The 22,616-nt window shown below is 42.4% G+C and overlaps 1 protein-coding gene across 1 annotated transcript in view; it reads left to right on the top strand.

Moving 5' to 3' along the window:
• LOC120844441 (neprilysin-2-like) overlaps positions 1 to 22,616 on the top strand; it is an 85,625-nt gene that overhangs the window by 16,715 nt on the left and 46,294 nt on the right. Inside the window, exons 6-12 of the mRNA XM_042289729.1 lie at positions 3,509 to 3,688; positions 9,285 to 9,365; positions 10,426 to 10,559; positions 13,749 to 13,974; positions 18,623 to 18,727; positions 18,795 to 18,872; positions 22,403 to 22,515. Of these exons, the coding sequence (XP_042145663.1) occupies positions 3,509 to 3,688; positions 9,285 to 9,365; positions 10,426 to 10,559; positions 13,749 to 13,974; positions 18,623 to 18,727; positions 18,795 to 18,872; positions 22,403 to 22,515 (917 nt within the window). The remainder of the gene's footprint in view (positions 1 to 3,508; positions 3,689 to 9,284; positions 9,366 to 10,425; positions 10,560 to 13,748; positions 13,975 to 18,622; positions 18,728 to 18,794; positions 18,873 to 22,402; positions 22,516 to 22,616) is intronic.

The raw sequence follows: 22,616 nt of genomic DNA, 5'->3' as shown, positions 1-22,616 counted from the left end.
TGACATATTTATTCTCAAGCCCTGCAATATCCTTGGCATCAATGATTTTCCTTGTCATCTGATTAACATGCTTGCTTAGGATGGTGCAACTTGCAGAATGGCCGCACACATACACGATTCAAACACTGTATACCTAGTTGAACCGAGCTTGCATTGGCAAATTGTTGTTGTGTTAACGTAGTCGACGTTGAGAGACAGTGCAGTCTGCCCAATGCAGCTTTTTCCACAGAAAAGGGAATAGAAGTAGACCACTTTTCCTGTGCACTAAACGAGGCTGGTGCGTTTTTTTTTTTTTTTTCGTGCAGTTTACATGTGTGCGCAATGGATTCTTCACTTTTTTGCAAAGGCTGAAGGGCTCGTTCCGAGCAGTGAAGATAACTTCACGTTGACCCTAGTCGCAACTTTTTTGAGACCACGAGAGAACTTATGGATGTTAGATACAACTACAGGTCGAGTTGTCCTGTCTTTGGGTTTTGTCTTCATAGCTTCACCCTTTTTCATTGCTTTGAGGAGGCTCTCGGCGATCGACGTTAGTACTTGACTAAAAACCCTGCCGATGTTAATTGAGAGATTTGCGCGTGAAATCTTTCTTGGGTTGCACGTTGGTATCACTTGTTGGGACAGAATTTTATCATACCCTCTTGACCAGCTCGGAATGCGCAGAGCTGAACGGTAGGAGCGGTTTCTTTCCCCGTGGCTGATATGCCCAGCATACATGGTGGGTTAAGAAAAATAGTCTTATAATCAGAAATCTGACGGATCTCTTCTGTTGAAGCTCGTGTGTTCGATCGAACGGACGCATGCAGTTTTTAAAACGATATAGAACGCTGGCCACTGTAGTTGAGAACTTATTATTTTCGAAATCAAAGGAAATTAAATAATCGTCGACGTAAAAAAAAAAAAAAAAAAAAAAAAAACTTTGATGACCGTCAACGTATCTAAACAATAAGTCAGCAAGAAGCATTTCTTCTTCAGAGGAATGACAAATCTGCCGAAGGTATCGTAGGCGCAGCTTTACGACTACCCATTAGAGCCACCTGTTTGTATACCTGAACACGACTTAAAACCTACAAGTCCTTAAACGTTTTAAGCTTCATCGTGAACAGCGAGGCATCGGCAGTGGACACCTACCTCCCCCAAGCACATAAGATACGCGCCGAGCTTCGCAGTGGGGGCGCCGAGTCGGACCTGAGCTTAGCTGACAATCTCCCGAATGATTTTAGTATACTTACTTCAGTATGAACGCGGGTCTCTGTATTGTACACTTTTCTGTAATGCTCCGAGAATTGCTTGCCTCTATATTCAAGGTTTCTTTCCCAGAACTCCGCGTCGCCTTGCATTTGAACGTGAAGTAATGGCCTGGTTGCCAATTAGTGCTATACGGAGATGGTCGATAGAGTCACCGTCTCGCCGCATCCTCTTCTTTCTTACGTTGCGCCATCTGTCGGCAGCACATCGAAGAAGGCGAGCACCGTCGTCGCCGTACTGGCCGTCCTGCGATCACCCAAACTCGGCGGCGTCAGCGGCGTCTTTTATTCCTTCTCTCGAGAAACTTCACATGTGACAATTTGTTTGAGCCGGTGTGCACTGACAACTTAAAAGCACGACCCTGGGGCATTTCTAGAAGCGCATGACTCTCACGCAATTGCTCGCCAGAGTACGGCGAGTCTAGACGCACCCACCCAAACACAACGTAAACATATTAGAAGCAGTAGCATTTTAATCCCCTGTCATGGCGGCCGGAAATGGTGCCCACACCCCATAAACCAGGAGTATAACAAAGAATTTCAAAAATCGCTGCACCGTTTTTGAGGAAGCGAAAAGATCTTTCCGGGAACAAAAGTGGCAGCCTCGGCGGACGTTAACAATTAAAAAAAAATATGTACTCATTGGGTGAAAATTAACTAATGTGTACTAATCTACTTTTTAAGTACTGAAAATAAATCCATGATTCCAATTAAACTTTTTTTTTTTCAGTAATCATCGAAACCACCAATATATACTTGTTTTAGAACGATGTAAGGCAGGTACAGCGTTTTACAGCTGAAAAGAACGCTCTATTTGAACGCGTTTCTAGGCTTCGGTTTCCTACTCGAGCTAATATTAGCGCCAGCGGTCCTGCTTCCCCGTGGCTAAAGCGCGAAACAACCGCCTCGCCTCCCTCGTAGGAGTCAATGAAGTATGGCGCAACAGCGTTGCGCTTCGTGGCCACGGGAAGCGGAGGGAGGGTGAGGGTGGAAGGGCACTAGCGCAAGGATGCGCTCATATACACTTATTCCACAAGGGCATCGCCATCTTGAAATATCGCCACTGCCAGTATGGGCGAAAGCATTGTTTTGCCGTCGCCTCGCCAGTAAAATGCATTCAGGATATTGTCACGAATGATAATTGATGAGACGACAAAACTGAAGCAAACTAAACGTTTAATTGGGCAAGCTTGTGCCCAAAGCAAAATAGAAGAAGGTTAGCGCCGCAGGCGTCAATTTCGGTGAAACAGCAGGACCGAGCGCTAGGGCGAGAGTTACCCCTCTCGCCATGCTGAGTCCCTTATGTACCCTCGTGGGTTTCTGGAACATTCGGCGTAGAACTTTCGGCGCGTAGAACATTCGGAACTCGATCAGACGAAAATGTTTTTGAACCTACGAGAACGCCAAGTTAAAAGAATAAATAAAAGCACACTGCGCTTACTGGAACTGAACCTAGACTTTTCGAGCGGCGACAGTGAAGCGTGGTAATCATTCGGCCACGCACTTTTTTCCCCCTTCTATTTATTTAAAATTGAACTTTATGTACATGTTAAAAAAATTCGTTCACACTTCCACCTGCAGTCAAAGTGCAGCAGAACCACAAAAGAGCATAACGCACCGTGCAGAGTAACACAAAGTGGCGCAATATTTCGCATATCTAATCCGCAGTTCAAAGGGCGGAATTGGAGAGGCAGTATCAACCCGGAAAACCGCAGCAAGGCAAATCGCATGCCTTACTTGGCGACGGCAGAGAAGCTGCCCACTCCGAGCCGAGCCTCCAGTGTTTCCCAACACTCAAGCCCCTCCTGCTCTGTTGTCGCTACCAGCGAGCTGACATAGACAAAACCATCCAAAAATGCCTCCACGCAGGTTTCCCTCCTTCGGCAACATGAAGGTGATCCGCTCTTGACCTCCACAGCACGTGCAAACCAAGGATGGTCAGAACCTCAAAGGCTCCGACTATCTCTTCCTCTCCCACACTCAAGCAAGATTGCACTTTGCCACGACACATACAGATCCCATTCGGCCACGCACGCGCTCGCTCGGTGACGCGCGTAGCAATATAACTTGGTGAACCCTGTATAGAAATTATTTATTGAGGACATAAACTGCCCTCTATACCTTTGATGGGTGCAAAAATACATACACCGCAGTAAGGAATATATCCCTAGAAATATGCACGAACTATTCACAAAGGCGATTTTTTTTTACAAGATACAAAATAAGCTTACACTGTGAGCATGCACTTTTTTTCATTTCAGATGGATGTTCCCCGCTTCGAACCCTTGACGGAGGGAGCATTTCGTGACCTTTCAAACCCAAAGAAGGCATTGTACAAAAAGTTCATTGAAGATATAACTAACCTTTTATATCCGGAGTATAGACAACGCATGCGCTCTATTGTAGACTCAATATATAATTTCGAAGTTGAACTTATGAAGGTAAGAAGTCTTCTATACATAAACGAATGGTGCGGGTGCGTAAAATAACTAGTTAAACTCGTAACATTTACCTGAGAGAAACAAGGAAATAGGAACCGCTAGAACCGATTAATCTTTGCAGAGTACCTAAAGTGTTAAGTTTTACACGAAAACCGCGTCGCTTTGTTACATTGTTGTCCTAGCGTCGTCAAATATTTCCCGGTATCGCCTGCTTTATCGCCGCGTAATATCAAGGAGAAAAGCGGACGTTATCTTTCACTAACTTTCTTCGCAAAACTTCATGACGAAATTGTTTGTATGCACTCTCTCTGCGTGCATAAAAACCTTAATTTTTCCTTTTCTTTGTTTCGAGGTGTTGAGTGTTGTATCGCTGTAGCTCGCTCTTGCTTTTCAAGACTCAGTAATCACCCATGGCGAGGTTTAGGGTTTTGGGCGGAGTGCATGGAGCGCAGCTCCAAGTATCACCGGGGCAAGTAATCATGAGGGACTGCTTTTTTTTTTTTCGCGGGATAGATTGCTCGCTATTTGTTTTGGAAACCTTTGCGAACACCTGTGTTCATTTATTCTTTATTTATTTATTCAAATTATCATCAAGGCTGTCCGAGGGAGGGCATTACATACGGGTGGGGTGGGCGTTAGAGCCAAAAGTACATAACAATACGGAGAAAGTGACTTGATATTATGTAATGTTAGCATGATATGAAAAAAATATTGAAAAACACAAAATTCTAAACCAAGTAAGTGTGTGTAAAGGACAGATATGTGCGAAAGGGAAAATATTAGACGTTAGTGACACTGCAGGGAGTTCATTAAATTTATTTAGATCATCTTCGGTGTCTACGTGTACTGGTAGGTGGTATATATAAGCGCGTACAGACAAGGCTTAAAAATTTCGGCCGGTCGTAATTTGGTGATTGTTTCCGACCGCCGAACCAATGCCTTTTACTATTTTTAAAACTTATTGTTTCTTAAGTTAATAAGTTAAACTTATCAAATTTATTGCAAAATTAATATAACTACTTTTTATGTTGGAAAGTAGTAAGGGACGTAAGCAAATTTTTCACTGTGGCTTGAAAACGGTTGCCCTTTTGAGACAAACTTCCAGATGCCTGTATATCAGTTTTGTGCCCTTCCAAACAACCTTAAGAAGTCAATGATTTTGTCTTATCCGGGTGCCTCTTTCAGTAGTAAGCATACGACCTCACTGTAAAACGACGTTCAATGAACCCGCATTTTTTTCGTCGCTAATTGGGCTCGCTGCAAGAGCTTTCAACTCCTGAAATCTAGAAGAGTTGTTTAACACTTGAAATGCAGGAAAATATTTTTCAACTCCAGGACGCCCCTGGTAGTTGTGCCGCCCGCTAGTTCACGACAACTTAGAATCTGCGCTCGGGCTAAGAAAGTAATGCAACCACACATACATGTATGGTGCAAACATTGTCTGAAGGTTCAAGGTGCTCCCTGCTCGTGATACTTCAGCTCAAGATCTCAATTTCGCGAGCACTGAGCGAATAGCATCTTGACCATAAACAGCGGTTGAAGAAAGTTGTGGTGGCTGCATTCGAAATCACTGACGCCCGGGAGAACGGCAGGCTTTCGAACACCGAAATTCCAGCATTTGCGATGTCGGAATTTCCATCCTTCGCTGAGTCGGAACCCCTGCAGTAAATTGTAACGCAATTCGTCGAGGATCAGCGTAACGGCAACATCAATAATGTGTTATTTGTTTTTCTTGTTCTATAGAAAAATAAAAATATTCCGTGATGTTGGGTCTGTCCAGATAAGATCATGCCCACGTGTCTATGCGAGATTTTATTTTCTCATATTTTGATATGCTACTCCCCCATCCATGGATAAAACGTAATCACTAAGCTTTTGAGAGAAAAAAATCATTTCTAAGCAAGCTGGGTATCGCTGTGGGCACCTTCCGAGTAATCTGGTGAGTTGGGCCCGTTGGTATTGAGACACGATGAAAAACAGTGCGCAAAATACAGGAGAAGAAAGAGACAAACCTAGAACCCAGAAGCGCTGACTGGTAACTGATACTTATGAGAGAAAGAGAAAAACAACTTTCATACGTAAAAAAAGAAAAAAAAAAAGACGAAGCACAATACATTTCCACCATGAATATTTACAAACGCATTAAGACACTAAGAAAAATATAAATCTCTAAGGGCACACAAGCAGGACAAATCGCTTTTTCAGGAGACGCTTATTCGTTAAAAGGACTCGCTAGAACGAGCAGTTCCTTCTCATGCAGCGTTATGAATGACCTGCTGACACAACACTCGCTTAATTTTGCTGTATTGTACGCTTCCACTGGTCCGATATGAAAATTTTCTTAAAATCCTCCTTTGTTTAAACTTTGGTGTGAATCGGCACGCGTGACAGTACAGTGGAAGGTATCCTACACGATACGTCATCCCATTCCAAAGCAGTAAGAAGGGGAAGTAGCTTTGTCCATTTTAGAGTGGGCGCAGGTGAAGTCATGTTTCCACAAAGTAAAATATAGTTTTAAAGCTAAGTTGGAACGCCTACCCTCTTTAGCATTTCCAGAGCAGGTTTAAACTGAGGTAATGGAGTCCTTGTTACGCAAGGTCCCATAGAGCGGAGGGGTCGCTCGATGGTGGTTCAATACGTCCACGAAATATCACACAATTTGAAAAAACTGGCGAATCACTATGAGGTTCCGATGGTAATTTTAGCCCCCCGAAGGTGGCCAGAATTTGCTCTCAACTGCGCTCTAAAATAAAAAAAGCGCTCCGAACCCGGATGCGCGAAGCGACATCAGGGACAATTCTTTCCATGCACAAAAGGCCTTGTGTATAAAGCACTCCATATGTTCGTTAAAAGCGATGTAGGGCAGACGGATCGCTGTGTCAAAGACCTCCTCCGAGAACACTATTATTCACTTCATGCCACCAGAGGGGGCAGTAGTAAAATTACTGTAATTGAATTACTTATGACGCCACGGAGGCTCCAGAGTTCTGGCTGACTAAATGTGTGCCTAATGCGCGCGTCATTGCACACGCCACGTGTGACATATTGCGTGCGTCGTTGGGCGCTTGACGGCTTAGCGAATGGGGAGGAGGTGGCACCACGTCATGAGTGTATAAAATGAGCGCGCTGCGTCTTGCGCGTCACTTGCTCTTCGGATTTCATCGGTGTGTTTCTACTACCTCAAGGCAATGATCCTCTCAGTTGACCCCATCCCACCACCACCGACACTGCCACAACCGTTATAACGCGAAGATTACACGACATACATATATCCCTCTAATCACGAAGGCATTGTCCCAACAGATGATTACATCATCACGACAGACCTACCATTATACATGGCGGTCGTATAGCCTGAAAAAAAAAATCATCGTTCTGCAGTAAAATGGTCCGAATGTTTCCGGTCTGTGGCCAACGTATACGCAAACGCACACACCGAATCAGCAGAAAGAACTTTAATGCGTGTCGAAAACATTAATTGAAAACATTTCTCCAAGGGGACTATAATGCTTTCGCATTCCCAAGCGCAAACAGTCTTAACTGTCCCTGCCGAATTTTTTAGTTCTCTTACCTTTTTTAATATGTTTGTAAATAGTCATTGTATGAATGTGTTGTGCATGGTAATTTTCTTTCCTTTTTTATGTATAAACGTCGCTTCCTTTTTTTCTCATATATATCAGTTGAGAGTCAGCGCTTCTGTGTTCTATGTGTATCTCTTCCCTGGCCTCTTTTTTCGGTGATGTTTTTCATCATATCTCACACCTTCCAAGTTTTTCAAACTACAAAAAGAATCACATAACTCTTTCGCCCCCATGAGACTTAAGCTCAAAGAATAGAGAAAAAGTAGGATGTCCCTAGACTCACCCAGAGCTAGGATGTCCATAGACTCGCCCAATGCTAAAATGTCCCTGACGGTGTATTAGAAAGGAATAACAAACGCCTCCAAAGTTAGGAGGTCTATAGAACGTTGACGCATGATGCTATGGACATCCTAGTCACCGTTAACGGCGATACAAGAGTGACCAAACAGAAAGTAGCCAGTCCATAAAACGTCGAGATCGAGTTTTGTAGCGGTAACTTTAGCTTCTTCTTTGGATCTGTCACGGCGTTCTCTTCAAAAATGCTTTAATCAGGTTGCGGTATGAAAACAACTTATCCTTTTTGTCGCCGAAGAACATCACAATCTGAGCCCTCTCTCCACTCGTGTTCAAGCTGCCTTATTGATGCTCATTCTCCGATGATAATATACCGGCCTTGTAATTGTCTTTGTTAATCCTCGTCACCACTGTAGTCGTCGCACCGGCCCATTGCTACCGACTCGGGAGGGGACATGGTAGCAACTAAGCGCTTATTCTTCAGTAGTGATCGTTTATACTAAAAACCAAGATAGAAAAATACGTACAAGAGCACGTAGCGTAGATTACAGCGTAGCAGGAATGGTCGTTGCTCTACCCTGCGTGACTGCGTCACAGTGATGGTGTCTCTGATTAAATGATTAGTCACTCCTTCAATATGGTCTATACACCCTAGTGCATTGAAAAGATCCGGCGTGGAAAGTCAACTGCAAATATACTTTTCGCGTTTTTAAGCGATGTTCGGTAGTTCTGTGACGGTTGTGGTTTTGTACATAAAGGTTGGTGGAATACAACTATCAGCTGAGTTAGAGACGTTGTCTATCCCTGTTACTTTTTACGCTACTGTAAAATACTCTTTCCTTCTTCTGCATGCCCCAGACTCGGGTCAAACTCATTATGGTAGACTTCCACCTGATCGCCTGCACACTCACTTAAATAAGAAAAAATATTTTGGTAATGGGAGCCAAGATCTTTTTTCGTACATCGCTATAGAGGTTTGTAGACCCGTCTTTCTCCAGGTCGCGCAGTTCTTTTGTCCAACATTTTTATTTTGTCAGGGAATGTAGGGCCATAAAACCCCAGAAGAAGCCAAGGTGAAGCCCAACTTGTCTTTCTTTGGCCCAAGTTTGTGTTTCTTGGCCCTAATTCCCAAAGCAAGGACGAAAGTTAGGCTTCATTGCATCTAGTAAGGCTATCCTCCGATATCTTTGGCCCAAATCGCCGAACTGCCGTAGTTAGACTCCACTTCTGGTTGTTTGGTTATCATGCGGCAACTTTGGGCCAAAACTGACTAACGAGTGGTTGGCGGTTACGGTTAATACGTGGCATTTATGGCTTACGTCTGGCACTTTGGCAATTATGTGTGAAGCCAGAGGGAAGACATAAAGGCCAAAGGATAGTACTCTTACTATAACTAAGCCCTTGGGGTAAAAACTGCCTTAGGCCAAAGTTAGCCCCCTAGTATCACCAAGCTTATACAAAGTTATGTTTGTGTAGGACGTGCCAGCTCGTCATTGTACCGCCATCTTGCTGCTGGTGTGTGTAAATGGCCTGGTAGTCACGTCTCGCTCAGACTTGCACATGAATATTAGACTGGAGTTCATAGAAATCAATATCTACCCAAGATGGCGGCACAAAGTTTTTGAGAGGGGCTGCTTGCAATCATCTATAGCGTGTTTGTTATGTATTGCTTGTCTTTTCAAATGGAACCCTTTCTTTTAATACTGCCTTCAAACCTTCAGGCTACAACTGAAGACAGCAGAATTGATCCGAAGGACAACAGAAAACTGACGACACTTAAGGAAGTAGAGAAATTGATTGGGGTGAGTTACCTAGAAAACCCGCCTTTAGAGAATTTTCGAGTCTGGCCGACCGTGTAAGCTATATACAGAGTATATCGCGTGAGTGCAGGAATCCCCCGAAATTTAACCCACATATCTTTAGCTCAATCCGCACACTTGAAGTTTTCAGTCACGATAAAAACGGAATTTGATTTCGTGGTCGCTACTCTCAAAGCGCAATGAAACTTTTAGGTTAGCTGTCGTTTACTGAACTTACCAAACTGCCAATTTGCATGACGGGTTGAATTAGTGGCCAAATTTATTTTTAATTCGAACTATACTTGTGTAAACAAACAAAAACTTACAATATTTGTTTTCTTTTTTTTTAATTCTTGCAACATACCAGCTCGCTCCAATTTGACGAATTTATGCTGTTTCTTTCCGCAGTGAAAAGTGTTTGTGGTAACCTATAGCTTAAGTCCACGCACCTAGTTAAACAACAAATACATATATATATTTTAAAATGTGACTGCCTAAGAGTTTTTGTTTGCAGCTCTTTGTTATTGAGAAGATATTGGAAAATTAGCGCGAGAAGTATTGTGATAATTATAAAACGCACATAATTGTTTCTGCACCTGAATAAATCATAATGAATACGTTATTGTGTTGTATGTTTTCGAATGCTTTCTGAATACAAATAAGATCTTGAAGTAAGTGATTTGTAAGAGTATAAACTGATGGCCTCTCGATTCAATTGATTCCGCTAGAGAATCAGTTGAGCTCGAAAGTTGTTTAAATTGTGAACAATGACGCTTTTGTTTACTGCATTGCGAAGTGAATTTTTTTGCTTTCGAGAGTTCTTAGTTACTGCATTTATTAATGTTTGCATATGCGGTTCCTGAGATGTTATAATAGAGCACTTGTGTGCATAATGCATGTATATATCCCTCCAACTGGTAATCCCATCCGGCGATGTGGTAAGAAAAAAAAATTAAATAAATAAATAAAAATTAACAAAGTTAAATTTCTGATGAGGTTGCAATTTAATTGTGGATATTTTCCCGTTCTCATTAGTTTTATCTGCTTCAATTTGTTTGAACAGGAACTGCCCTGGAAAACAATTCTCCAACACCCATTCCAAGCGATTAGAACGGCTTTAAAAGACTCACAAAGCGTCGTCGTATGGAGATTAGGGTACTACAAAAGTGTTTCTAGACTGATTCGTCAAACAACGCCGTAAGTACATGCCTTCACTAGTTTGAATGAGGTGGCGTCAGCATTTAAGTATGCCATAAAATAAGTTGCGGAAATAGGCTCTGCGCGGCAGTCAGCTCAAATTTTGCTGTAAAATGTTTAATTTAGATTGGTGCTGCCCGTCCAAAAATGTCTAGTGCCAGCTGGTTGACACATGAGCGCAAGCTCCTCCTGCGAAGCTCCTCAAACTTCCCATTTTAATAGATTGAATGCAGGAGGGTAAGCGAGTCTCCCCACGCCTCCTCTCCAGAGTTCGTGCGGCTTAAATGAAGAGGGAAGGGCTTTGTGAGAAGAGCTTGTCCGTCTTTCTTAACCTGCAACGGCCAATAGTAGAGGGGACACAACATGCCATTTATTCATTTACCACTAGATTTATGGGCGCTGAAAAAGAAAATAGGTCAAACAAAATATAAAAAAAAACACAGCAAAGTGGGAAGCAACAATAACCAAGCAATACGACACAATTATGTTTACATTTTCCGTATCGAAGGATAGTGGTGTATGTTAAAAGAATAATGTATTACTGGAAAACTTGACTCTGTTTCTGGAAGGATAATTAACCAGTACGAATCTAGTTGTAATAACACAATTATGAAAACAAATCGCGTGAGACTGAGAAAGGTCAAAGTAATGACATGTAATTTTGATTTCTGAATGAATATTCAGCTTTTTCAAAAAAATTTAATTGTTTGAAGTTGTAACCTGGATATCCACAACAGAGGAAAGACGTTTCCGCCTTCTAAAGCAGGGTATTGATAGGCTTGTTTTAATTGTTGTTTCACTCTAATCCCGGTGATGAGAGGAAAGTCCGGAAGTGATGTGCGTGATTGCGCAGCTTCCCATACCGAGCTGAACAATTTACTTAGGAAATCATGCGGAAGCTGCATCTTTCTACCTTGTAGGAACCAGGATCTGACGTAGCAATGATATTATAAAACTGGAGTCGAAAATATTTTTTTGCGAGGTCGGGCTGGGTAGATGTGCACCACGAAGTATTTCGGGATACATATACTGAGATCGATGTATTAAAAAAATGCAGGTACCGAAGTAAATTGGTTTTAAGGCAAAAATACAAATACCGAGATACATTTCTTTTACTTTGCAACGAATTATTCCTGACTTCTAGCAAAACGTCAAGAGAGTATTCCATAGTAGGGTTATCTATCTATACGTGCATAAACATATTTATATCCGAACAGTAGTAGGTGGGGAAGGAGCAGGTAGGGGCTATTGTAAATGGTACTGTTTGTATTCTTTTTATTTGTGAGTCTATTCACACTCCCTTCTTAAAGCTCTTTATCTATTCACACCTAGAATCCAAAATGCCGTTAAAAAACATAGTTGCCCAAAACGAAGGGCTGAACACCAACGACTGCTTAATAAGGGCCATCTGCCTGAATTGATTCTTGTTTTGTCGTGAGACTATCTCTAAAGCACACAGATATCGAACGAAGCCAGATGTAGTCTGCACGGGACCTGAACAGGTTCCGTACAGGAAGATAAGCCGCTCCTGAAGTTCTCTGCAGTTAAAGACTGATTCCTTCCTCCGCTGAACTCGTCTTGATTACAGCGTTCGATTCGCTAAAACGAAAACAGTAAAAGTATGTTGTTTTTTTTAGAGAGGGGGGGGGGGGGGGGCGTATCTTGCTATTCGTCCAAGCAGTCCCTCTGCCAACGCCCTCTGTTCCTGTTGTTTATGATTTTTCTTTTTATCTTCTTTCGTGACTATGATATACCAAGGCACCACAGGCTCCCTCCTCCCCCCTTACCCCTTGTAGAGGGAGTTATTTGCCGAGTTCGTATCACGAACTCTGAAACCCTTGCACCAAAAAGTTGGTTTCTGACGTGGCAAAAATCACGGGACTGTACGTAAAAACGGTACATACAGTAAAAAGTCTCTTGTAGAGGCGTCTTCTGTCTGTGTCGTATTTATCTGCAGTCTCGGTATTTTTCTCATGCTAAATATTCACCAGCTCGTTTGCGCTCTCACGTTCATTTCAGTGTTTTTTGTTTTGTTTTGTTTGTCGTAAATAACAGAGAGTTAATTTTCGTAAACAAAGGTAACACGATACCGAAGTCTGGCTTAGAGTACCGGGATACAAGTTATACATTGATAATGTATACCACTACTCATAAACAAATACCTTTTTCATAAGTATCTCAATTTAAGATACACGTAGTCGAAAGTATATCTGAGATACTATAGCGATACATTCGTATCGCGAAGCAAATGCACCGCCCTGGTCCGAAGATAGCCTGTGGTTAGCGTGAGTCACTATGTAATAAATGTGAGACTTCTATAATATTTTGAAGTTACATTCACACTAAGTCAATCGTATACAGCTTGCAAACAAGTAAGTAGAAAGGCGCATATATTTAAAGTTATTAGTATTCCTTGTTCCTAAAATAAAACTATACCACTTTAAAGTCGGGCTAATTATGACATAAAACAGAGAGACCTCGAAGTTCCTGAGCACATATTTTTTTCTAAAAGACACAAATGAACGACCAATTTTCTTGTGTCAAATGTATCAAACAATTTTTTTCTTGCAGCTGGTGCTCGCTCTCACGAACTTTGGATCTCAGCGCTCGTTTGCCCGTGCTTTTGAGAATGCCATTCTGTGTTTGAACAAGAGTCACTAGGCTACTTCACAACACATATATAAATTTTAGCAAATTATCAATATCCTGAGAAGGTGAAGATGAAAGATAAGTTACTGTGAGATATACGTTATTGTGTCCCATATTTCAATTAGGCAAGTCAGATAGGAAAGAAAAATTCAGTAACTATCGATTGGCGTTTACTGAGTTGGCAAAATTATATTGAGTTTAGACCGGAGTTCTAAACATTGTGCTGTAAACAAATAATGTACCCATGTGGCTTTTACCGAATGAGAGTATTGCAAAGTTTGGTGCATAAGTCAAGAACCGTATTCTTTTCAATATTCCTAGTTTCCATTGTGTTAACCAGCAAGATATGCGTTGGGGATCGTATATTCGGAATGAGTACTCCGGCGTAAAAAACGTCTGTGAGCACGAAGCGAAGTTGAACTATATCCAGTGGAAGATGTTTGCTATTGCTAATACATCCATACATTTATGATGATAAAAAGATGAAATTTGAGATCATTTCAGTGCTTTGTTTGAATATGAAATTCACTTTTGTTACAGGGAAGTGCTTTTCAATTATCTCGGGTGGAAACGAATTGTTCAGCTTTTACCATACACAAGACTGACACTCTACACTACATACTCTTCATTTATGGTATCAGTTGACGCCTCCTTTAATAAGCTGTCTGCTCAAGCTAACTGCATCCGTCAACTGATGAAGAATATGAAATTCGTTTTTGGAGATTTATACACATCTGAATACTTCAAGCCAGAAGCAGTGTCTGATGTGAGTTACCTGTGTATTACCTACTATGTTTTTTTAATGATTTTGTGAGTTTCTTTGTTTGGGAAAGAGAAGAATCTGTCGAGGAGTCATTTTCTTCGACGCTGCTCGGGTTTGCTTGGTTTCGCAGGAATCATGTTGTGTCTACTTGGTCATACTGTTGACATTACGGTACGCACCGGGGTAGAACCTTGAGCGCAATGTGCACTGCGGCATACATGCGCGCACACCTCCCCCCTCTGTGATGTATGCATCTCTGCACGTAGGCCATCACGCGTGCCATTTGTATTGTTTAAACACGGAAGTGAGATCCCTCGCGCGTCTAGAAAGTGAGCAGCTCGACAGGGCGTTGGAGATTCTGCTTCGGGAAAAATACCGAAAGGTTAAATAAAAGAGCAAAATATTATTGAAAAAGCAAAGCAACAATAAGCTTCTATATCGGCGTCTTCCTAGGGCTCACCAGTACGGTAGGGTGTTGCCTACACATCTAGTCTTCCCCGAGGATGTCCTCCTAGTGGTTGGCAAGTGCCGCTCAGTAGGCCAAACAGGCGCTGTGGGGGAGCGAGCCACTCCTTTCAGGATTGGGGTTGGAGAGGGACAGGTTTGGTGAGAGAGCGGAACAAGTTTGGGAGATTAATAATAATAATAATAATATTTATATCCATTTAAAGAAATGGTGGAGCAAAAGGGAAAAAGCTTCTACAAGAAGCTTGACTGGCTTTCAGCCCCATTTTGCCCCCAGCCCCTCTTTGGAACGTGAGCCAAAAAGGGGATGGTCCTTTATCTTTTGGATTTTGTTTAACTAATTGTTTTTCAGTAGGTATTAAACAACATTAAAATAAAAATATGAGTCGGTTTCAAGAATAATAAATAAACCTTGAAGAGACAGGCAAACAATCACGTTAGGATTGAACCAGTAGTGCGTTGCGGTATACACTAACTGTTTATTTACATTATTTACACGCTGAATCTACGGACTGTCGAAGTATGACATGGGTGCCCTGCAAATTACCCGAGGAGGAAAGCTCCAGCCCGTTTGACATTTTCTTCTTCCTCCGCTGCTGGGCCTTATATGTGGTCGCCACACTATTCCCCCATCCAGTGTGTAGGATGTGTGTGGAAAAAAGAAATGGACCTTGCGTCGTGGAGAATTCCTGTGATAGCGCGTCATAGCAGTCGTGGACAGTTGTGTGGACTCCATGTGGGCAGGCCTGATTCTGTCGATAGATATGGTTTGTTGCTTGCCGTGGATCAACATGTCAAAATATTTCGGCGTCCGCTTCGTGATTATGTACGGTCCATGATAATGTATGGTCACTTACGGAAACGTGGCTTGTCTTTGTAAGATCCCTACTAATGAAAAGTGGCCGCGGGGATCGCCGTCGCGGGGATGTTGGTAGCCGTTTCGACTTGGTGTCTTTGAGCCGATGAGCATAGTTGGTTGGGTCCGGAGAAACCGCTGGGTCCGTAGGGGTGAAAACGCATTGCGGACCAACGCAGAAAGTATGCTTACCAGCTCCGCAGGAGTGCATCAAGATTCTTCTTTGAATGCTGCTCGTAGGCCAGGAAGTGCTACTAGGAGCGATTCTGTCCAATGAGTGATATCTGGACGCGCCATACTTGAATATTTTAGCTGGCAATTAAATTATTTAACAAGACCACTGACCTGTGGATGGTAAGTCGTCGTTTTTAGTCGACTAGTACCAACAAGAAAGGTGAATTCGCTGAAAAGTGCAGACTCAAATTGCCTACCGCGCTCGGTGGTGAGAGTGGCCGGCATGCCAAACCGTGAAATCCAAATTTGCATGAATCCCTGAGCGCCTGCTTGAGTTGTAATGGTGCTAATGGGGAGGACCTCTGTCCATCAGGTGAAGCGGTCAACGGCGGTTCGTATATATTTGTTGCCTTGTGATTCTAGGAGTAGGCCCACTATGTCTAGGTGGATATGCGCGAAACAGGTACCCAGAATGGAAAAAAAAAATCTGGTGCAGTGTGCGTGTGCCTGTAAACCTTTGCACGTTGGCAAGAGAAGCGGCTGCGAGCCCAGTTTCGAACGACAATGTTTTTGCTAGGCCAAACGTAACGCGCGGTTATTAGCTTCTGTGATGCACGGATACTGAGATATGTCAGCTCATGGAAGGAGTCAAAGTCTTGTCGCCATAAGGCGATTGGTACGAAGGGTCGAGGGGCACCAGCTGACATATCGCACACCAAGAGGTGGGATAGTCCAGGTAGTGTGATCTCTCGAAGAACTAATGCACCTGGTGTAGTGGTGAGCCTGGTCAGTTCTGCGTCATTATGTTGGTGTGCCAAAAGAGTAGCAGGAGTAAGGTTTGGGTTATCTGATATTTGGGCGATGACGGCTCGAGACAAGGTGTCGGCAACATTGTTATCAGTCCCCTTTACGTGCCGAATGTCTTTGATGAACACAGAAAGAAATGACATTTGTCGCAGTTCCATGGAAGAGTGAGTTCCACTGTTTGACTCCTGAGATTGTATGGCGTCTGCCGAGCGCTTGTGATCCGTAAAGATGTAAAATCGTCGATCTTACAAAAAAATACCGAAAATGACGGGTAGCAGAGTAAACAGCCAGGAGATCGCGACCGAAAGGGCTGAATCGTCGTTCCGTATTGATTAACTTGCGAGAGAAGAAAAACAACGGTTGCCATGCATCCTTGTAAAACTGGTGAATGCCAGTGTCCGAGGCGTCGGTGACAAGACATATCGGTACTCCCGTTTTTGGATGATGCAGCAAGGTAGCACGTGCAATGTGTTTGTTTATGCTGCCGAACGCTTCATTTCCGGCATCTGTCCAGTTTAATGGTGCAGTTTCTCCGGTTGGTAATACTTTTTGAAAAGGCTAGAGAAGCTTCGTGCATCCGGGAACAAAGCGGCAATAGCAATTCACAAGCTCGAGGAAGCAACGTAGGTCACGAGCTGTTTGGGGCTGGGAATACTCTTTAATAGCCTTTAATTTTAAAAAGAGTGGATAGATGCCGTGACGATCGATTTGGAGGAGTAGGAAGGAAACGCTGGACGCTCCTAAGTGGAACGTTTTCGGGATGATTATTAAGCCCTGCTCATCTAATTTCTGAAACAGACATTTTAAGGGGTCTTGGTGTTCTTGCTCGGTGCAACTTGCGACGAGAATGACGTCTATGTATGCATATATGAAAGGCATTCCTCTAAGGACTTGGTCGAGAACATGTTGAAATGTCTGTGCAGGATGCCTCAGACCAAAAGGCATTCGAAGAAGTTTGAAGATGCCAAACGGTGTTGTTATTGCTGTCTTGGGAATGTCCTCGGGAGCCATGGAAATTTGATCGTAAACACGAACAAGGTCGATGGTGGAAAACATTACCGCTGGGTCGAGAATCGCTGTTGTATCATGTATATGGAGCAAGGACACCAGACACCTGATGTGGAGTTTGGCACCATGTGGAGCGGTGATGCCCACGGGCTGGAGGAGGAACGTATGAAGCGCAGCTTGGGGTTCGACTCGCTGCAGAGAAGGGGGGTTTCCGGGGCTTGAAATCTATCTGATCTGACGGCTTCAAGGGGTGTACGAGGAAGGGACATAGAAAGTCGCCCCTCACCTGCACCAGAACAGTAGCCGATGAAAACAACAGAGAAAAGTAAAACTGAAAATATAAGTTTAATCGGCGTAATTGTTAAAAAAAAGAGAAAATGGGAGTCTATAAAACAGAAGGGAGCGTAGGGGTGCCGGTGTGGCAGCTGACTATTGCGAGACTGACTCGGCAAGGTCACACTGGGCACTTTATTTACTACACACGGTATGTCGAAGATTTGTCCTAGAATGTTCCAGAGAGTAAGCACGTATCGTCTGGGTGTACTTAGTAGGAGGAATTCATAAAATTGATGTCTGGCGCCGGAGCATTCCATTTCCATTCCCTCTCCACCCTGCGTGCGGCAATATCTCGAGTCTTAACTCTAAGATCACTTAGGGGCTTCATATTCAGCACAACATATCAAGCGCCAATCGCATGATTGAATATTTAAAACGTATCTTATAACAATCTTTGTTAGCAGTCAAATAGTTCTAATAATTTATTTGGCCTAATCTCGAAAATATTCTGTACTTTGGGATCTTCTGTGCGAGACACTTGTAGCATCTGAACTTAGTTACAACACGATTCAATAACTGACTAATATCGTCTCACTTGTTCTTACAATGTGAATAAATGCACGCGAAAAGTGCACAATGATCAAACATACCCATTTTACCGCATCTGGCATACAGATAAAGACGCGCGGTGCGCCGGTGGTGCGCCTAGCCGCGAGCTGCCAACGGCGCACGGCGCCCAGTTTCACCGCTCATGTGTTCAACGCTTTATGTACGGTTAATGGACCCTCTGCCTGTGGCGGGCCTAACTGCGAGCGGCGAGTTTTACGCGACGCGCACTTCAACCGCGCATATGTGGCATGCTTAAGCTGGTATTATAACCTGCAGTTGATTTCCATTTTAGACGTTAGGAATCTAATATATCTGTATATTAGATTTCCCCCTGTATCCAGGCACTTTTTTGCACGACAATATATTCCCGTCAATGGTATAGCATGTCGGAAAGCAAACTGTAAATAATACAAATTCGTTTAAAAAATGCGCTTGAATGTAAAACCTGCTTTACAGATAAACGAGATGATCACATATTTGAAGGAATCTTTCACATCTCTTCTTGAAGATCGGCAAAAGGATTGGCTTGACACAAGCACAAGAAAGGCGGCAATTAAGAAGGTAAAAGAGGACCTTTCAAATAGTTATTTTAGCCTGTCTAATTGAGCAAAATGTTTTTTTTTTATAGGTACAGGATATGTACCAGCTTATTGGCTACCCTAACTGGATCAAGAACCCTAGAGAGCTCGAACCTTTATATCAATACGTAAGCCTGCTTTGCCAAATATTTCTTACAGGCTTCTCAGCGCACAAATATCACACACTCACACTAGAGTTTCAGACAAATACACAACATACACACCGGGCTGAACTCACAACTTTATTTTAGATTTTATCTTTGTTTTCTCAGTCGTCTGTTAAATCAATGCACACAAACTATCCGCGATTATCTCCCTTTGGCCAATACACAAAGGTTTCGCAATTATCTCCTTCTGGCAACGTAAACTAACTATTTTTCTAACAACATGAGAGACGGAGTACTGACACATTTCTCATCAAGCCTTGCAATAAGTTCGGCTTCAGTGTCACGCTGCAGTTTTGACAAGGTTTTAATTCTTCATTTGCCACTGATCGTTTTTTTCGGGGGAAACATGATTGGAATGAGGCGACGCTACCTCCAAAACTGTGAATACACTAATTCGCGAGTCGAGTCTCAGAGTGGCAGTCCCGTTCGATAAACTGCTTAAGAAACAAGCATAGAAAGCAGGGAGATATTTCCATCGCATCCTTTCTTCGTGTATTCCGATTTGTTATCGTTTTTGTGAATTTGAAGGACACAAACACTGAAGAAAAAGCAAAACCTTTGGAACTTAGTGTTGAATGTGATAATCGATGCGTGACTCCTCCAACGATTAAGCATGTTTAAAGACACACTTTTTTATATTTAGGTAACTTTTAAGGCAAAGCGTATGTTAAGCTAGTTATTTCAAGCACATTGTTATAATAGATACTTAAAAACGAAAGAACAAAAAAAAAACATAATTGTTACTTAAAGGGTGTGGTCGTCAGTGTACGTATTTAATATTTTTATTATTCTGTTTTAACTATGTTAAGCTGGTATACATTTATACATTGATGGCGACAATATTATGTAAAAACGCCTAAGAGATTGGTTCCAAAGATACTCTTTTGTAGCGTCCATAATGATGAATTGTATGAGGCTATATGAGTTACTGCAGTAGAAATATTGCGAGACAATAATATTTTTTTATTACGGTAGTTCAAATTGACGTGAAAAAATGATTTTAAAATCTTGCTTTCCGCTATGTCTTTATCGTTTAAAATATGTAGCATCATTTTGGAACAGCGTGAGCATGATATTGTTTTCGGAAAATTAAATCAACTATGCCCGCATATAATTCTACAGTATGTAATGTATGTTGATATTGTCACAAATGTTAAGCTATGGGGAGGTAAATAACCAAAGAAATTAAAGGTTTAATGTGGCGAACTTGTGTCAAAACAATAAAGGCAACAGAAAATAACAAGATATCGTCACTGGCGTCTAAGTCGACGTAGCGGCAGGTTCGAACGCGCAAGCGAGACTGATACTCCTGTCAGTCGAACTAATTTAGTGCAGTTCAACCGAGTGCACTTCGATTGAGTGCCATTTGTGTAGTGTGCCACACGCCTTCTTCCTGAAGGACACACTCGACTTCGAGTGAGTTTGCTTCTTCTTGTTTTTTCTTATTTTCCTTCATCTTTGCGTGTTTTAATCGATCAGAATCATCCAGTTGCCGTAAGTATTGTCAATTAACGTAACACTGCATTGCAACGTGTCTGTTTAAAATACTAAATATTTCCAAAAGAGTTATGCCTTTACTTTAATATTTTAGGTGTCTAATAATATTTTACTCATCGTTATTGTCATTATTTAGGACTGACACCAATTTATCCCGTGTGGTACCGAAACACTTGAAGTGACATTTCGGTGAGCTGAAGTGCACTTGGTTGAGGTGCGCTAAATTAGCCCGTCTAGATGTAACTCCGGCTCGCCACGCGGAGCCCCTTATGTTCACGGGGTGGCTTCTGCTACAATCGCCCTAGAAGGTTCGGTATGTAGAACATTCGTTCTTCGAACAAGCAACAGGGTTCTCGAATTTACCAGAACGCGACATTTACACAAATAACGAAAATGTGCGCCCACTCCTAGGCAGTTAACCTCGGCCCTTTTGCGTGGAAGTCAACCACAATACCCATTGGGTTTTTTTTAAATTTTATTATTAAAATACGGGTATTTGTACATAGTTAAAAAAAACGGAGACTGTCCTGCATATAATGCAAGCTTCAAGAGAAGGAAACATAAGGCCACAAGGCAATATGTTAAAACTATAAATGAAAATGAAATAAACGGGACCGGACGGGAACCAAACTCCAGCAAGCAAGTGGCAGACCCCACCTGGTGGTGTAAGATAGCCCACGCACTCCGAGGCAAGCCTTCAGCGTCTCACAACACTCTAGTCCCTCCTGTTTTGTAGACACTATCAATAAAGTGGCATAAAAAAAAAAAACACTGCAACAAAATTCCTTTCCGCTGATTTGCCTCCCTCGGCAACAAGGAGCTGACCAGTTCTTGACCGCCACAGTGCATGAAGGCCCAGGATGGTTAGAACCTCAAATTTTCGACCAGATTCGCCTAACCCGTACTCAATGAACATCGCACTTCGCCATGACACATACAGATTCACTCTTAGCACCGCACGCAATTGTGCCTAAAAAGTTATGTATTAGTGCAATACAAGATAACATGTACCAGCGTTTCTGGAAAAGGACAGATAGAGCATTTGATAGACTAAGGTTCGTAAAGCCTTTTTTTCATCAATCACATTTTCATGGGTAACACTCTTCCATGCAATCAAAGAAGGAAATTTTGTGTTGCTGTTTTAACAAGTTATCAACAGAGCAAAACCAACTAGCCCAACTAGCCATCCTTATCAACAGAGCCGTTCGAAACACGTCAGACTCAACTGCCGTTCCCTCCCACATTTGATAAAAGGGAACTGGAATGAGCATGTCAAATGCGTCCTAGTAGCGTCTTCCCTTTCACCTTGTCAAGGTGCCGTTCAGAAAAAAAGGGACCTTAAAAGAACGAACGGTAGCTTCAATTTCGTTATAAGACTTATAGGGGTCACGAAATGATTTTTATACTTTTTCCTTCTTAGCTCTCTTCCTCAACTCACAAATTGCGTACACTACCAAACAGTCCATGAACACGGAAAGGAGGGACTCCTTTCTTGCTCGAACCCTCGTTTGTGTACCCAAACACCGCCATTCTCCTCCTAGAAGGCTAACCAGTCACTCAAACCCGGAGAAAAGTTGTTTTCCCTGCTCCGTTCACCCCGAAGGTGACAATACTGCGGAAGCTTAGTACTAAAGTATTAAAGAAAGATACGTGTCAAAGGAGGTTCGCATGGAGTTCAAACCCCGTTCCTCCGCTCTGACAACTTCGCAACGCACGCGGCAATACACGCATACAGCTATTTTCTTATAATCTGTACATCACTACTTCTGATTTTGCTTTTTGTGTCCCTTTTACTGTTACGTTTACTTGAATAAAAAAAATTCGATGTATATACTTAATTTCTTAGTGTGTCTAATCGCTCACGTATATATTGAACTAACTCGAATGAAGGTATCCTGAATTGAATATTCGAAGAAATCTATTGCAACTAGATTTTTGTATTATTTTATTAAAGTCGAAAATAATGTACTAATACCTTTCTGTTCTGTTTTTAGCTACCGCTACTTTCAGGTTCCATGAGCTACGTATCACTGATAAACATGACATTACGCAACAATTTTCTAGCAAACCTTAAAGAATTGCCTAAAACCGTTGACAGGAGAAATGTGTAAGTATCCACTGCCTAGATTATAAAGGGTGACTCCGTTTGTGCATACATATATCTTAAAAACGTAATACTCATTTTATGAATAATGTTCTTACTGCACG

This window comes from Ixodes scapularis, unplaced genomic scaffold (assembly GCF_016920785.2).
Source record: "Ixodes scapularis isolate PalLabHiFi unplaced genomic scaffold, ASM1692078v2 PGA_scaffold13__105_contigs__length_92229423, whole genome shotgun sequence".
Taxonomy (NCBI): Eukaryota; Metazoa; Arthropoda; class Arachnida; order Ixodida; family Ixodidae; genus Ixodes; species Ixodes scapularis.
The sequence above is the reverse complement of the archived record's forward strand: the minus strand, read 5'-3'. Positions and strand labels throughout refer to the sequence as shown.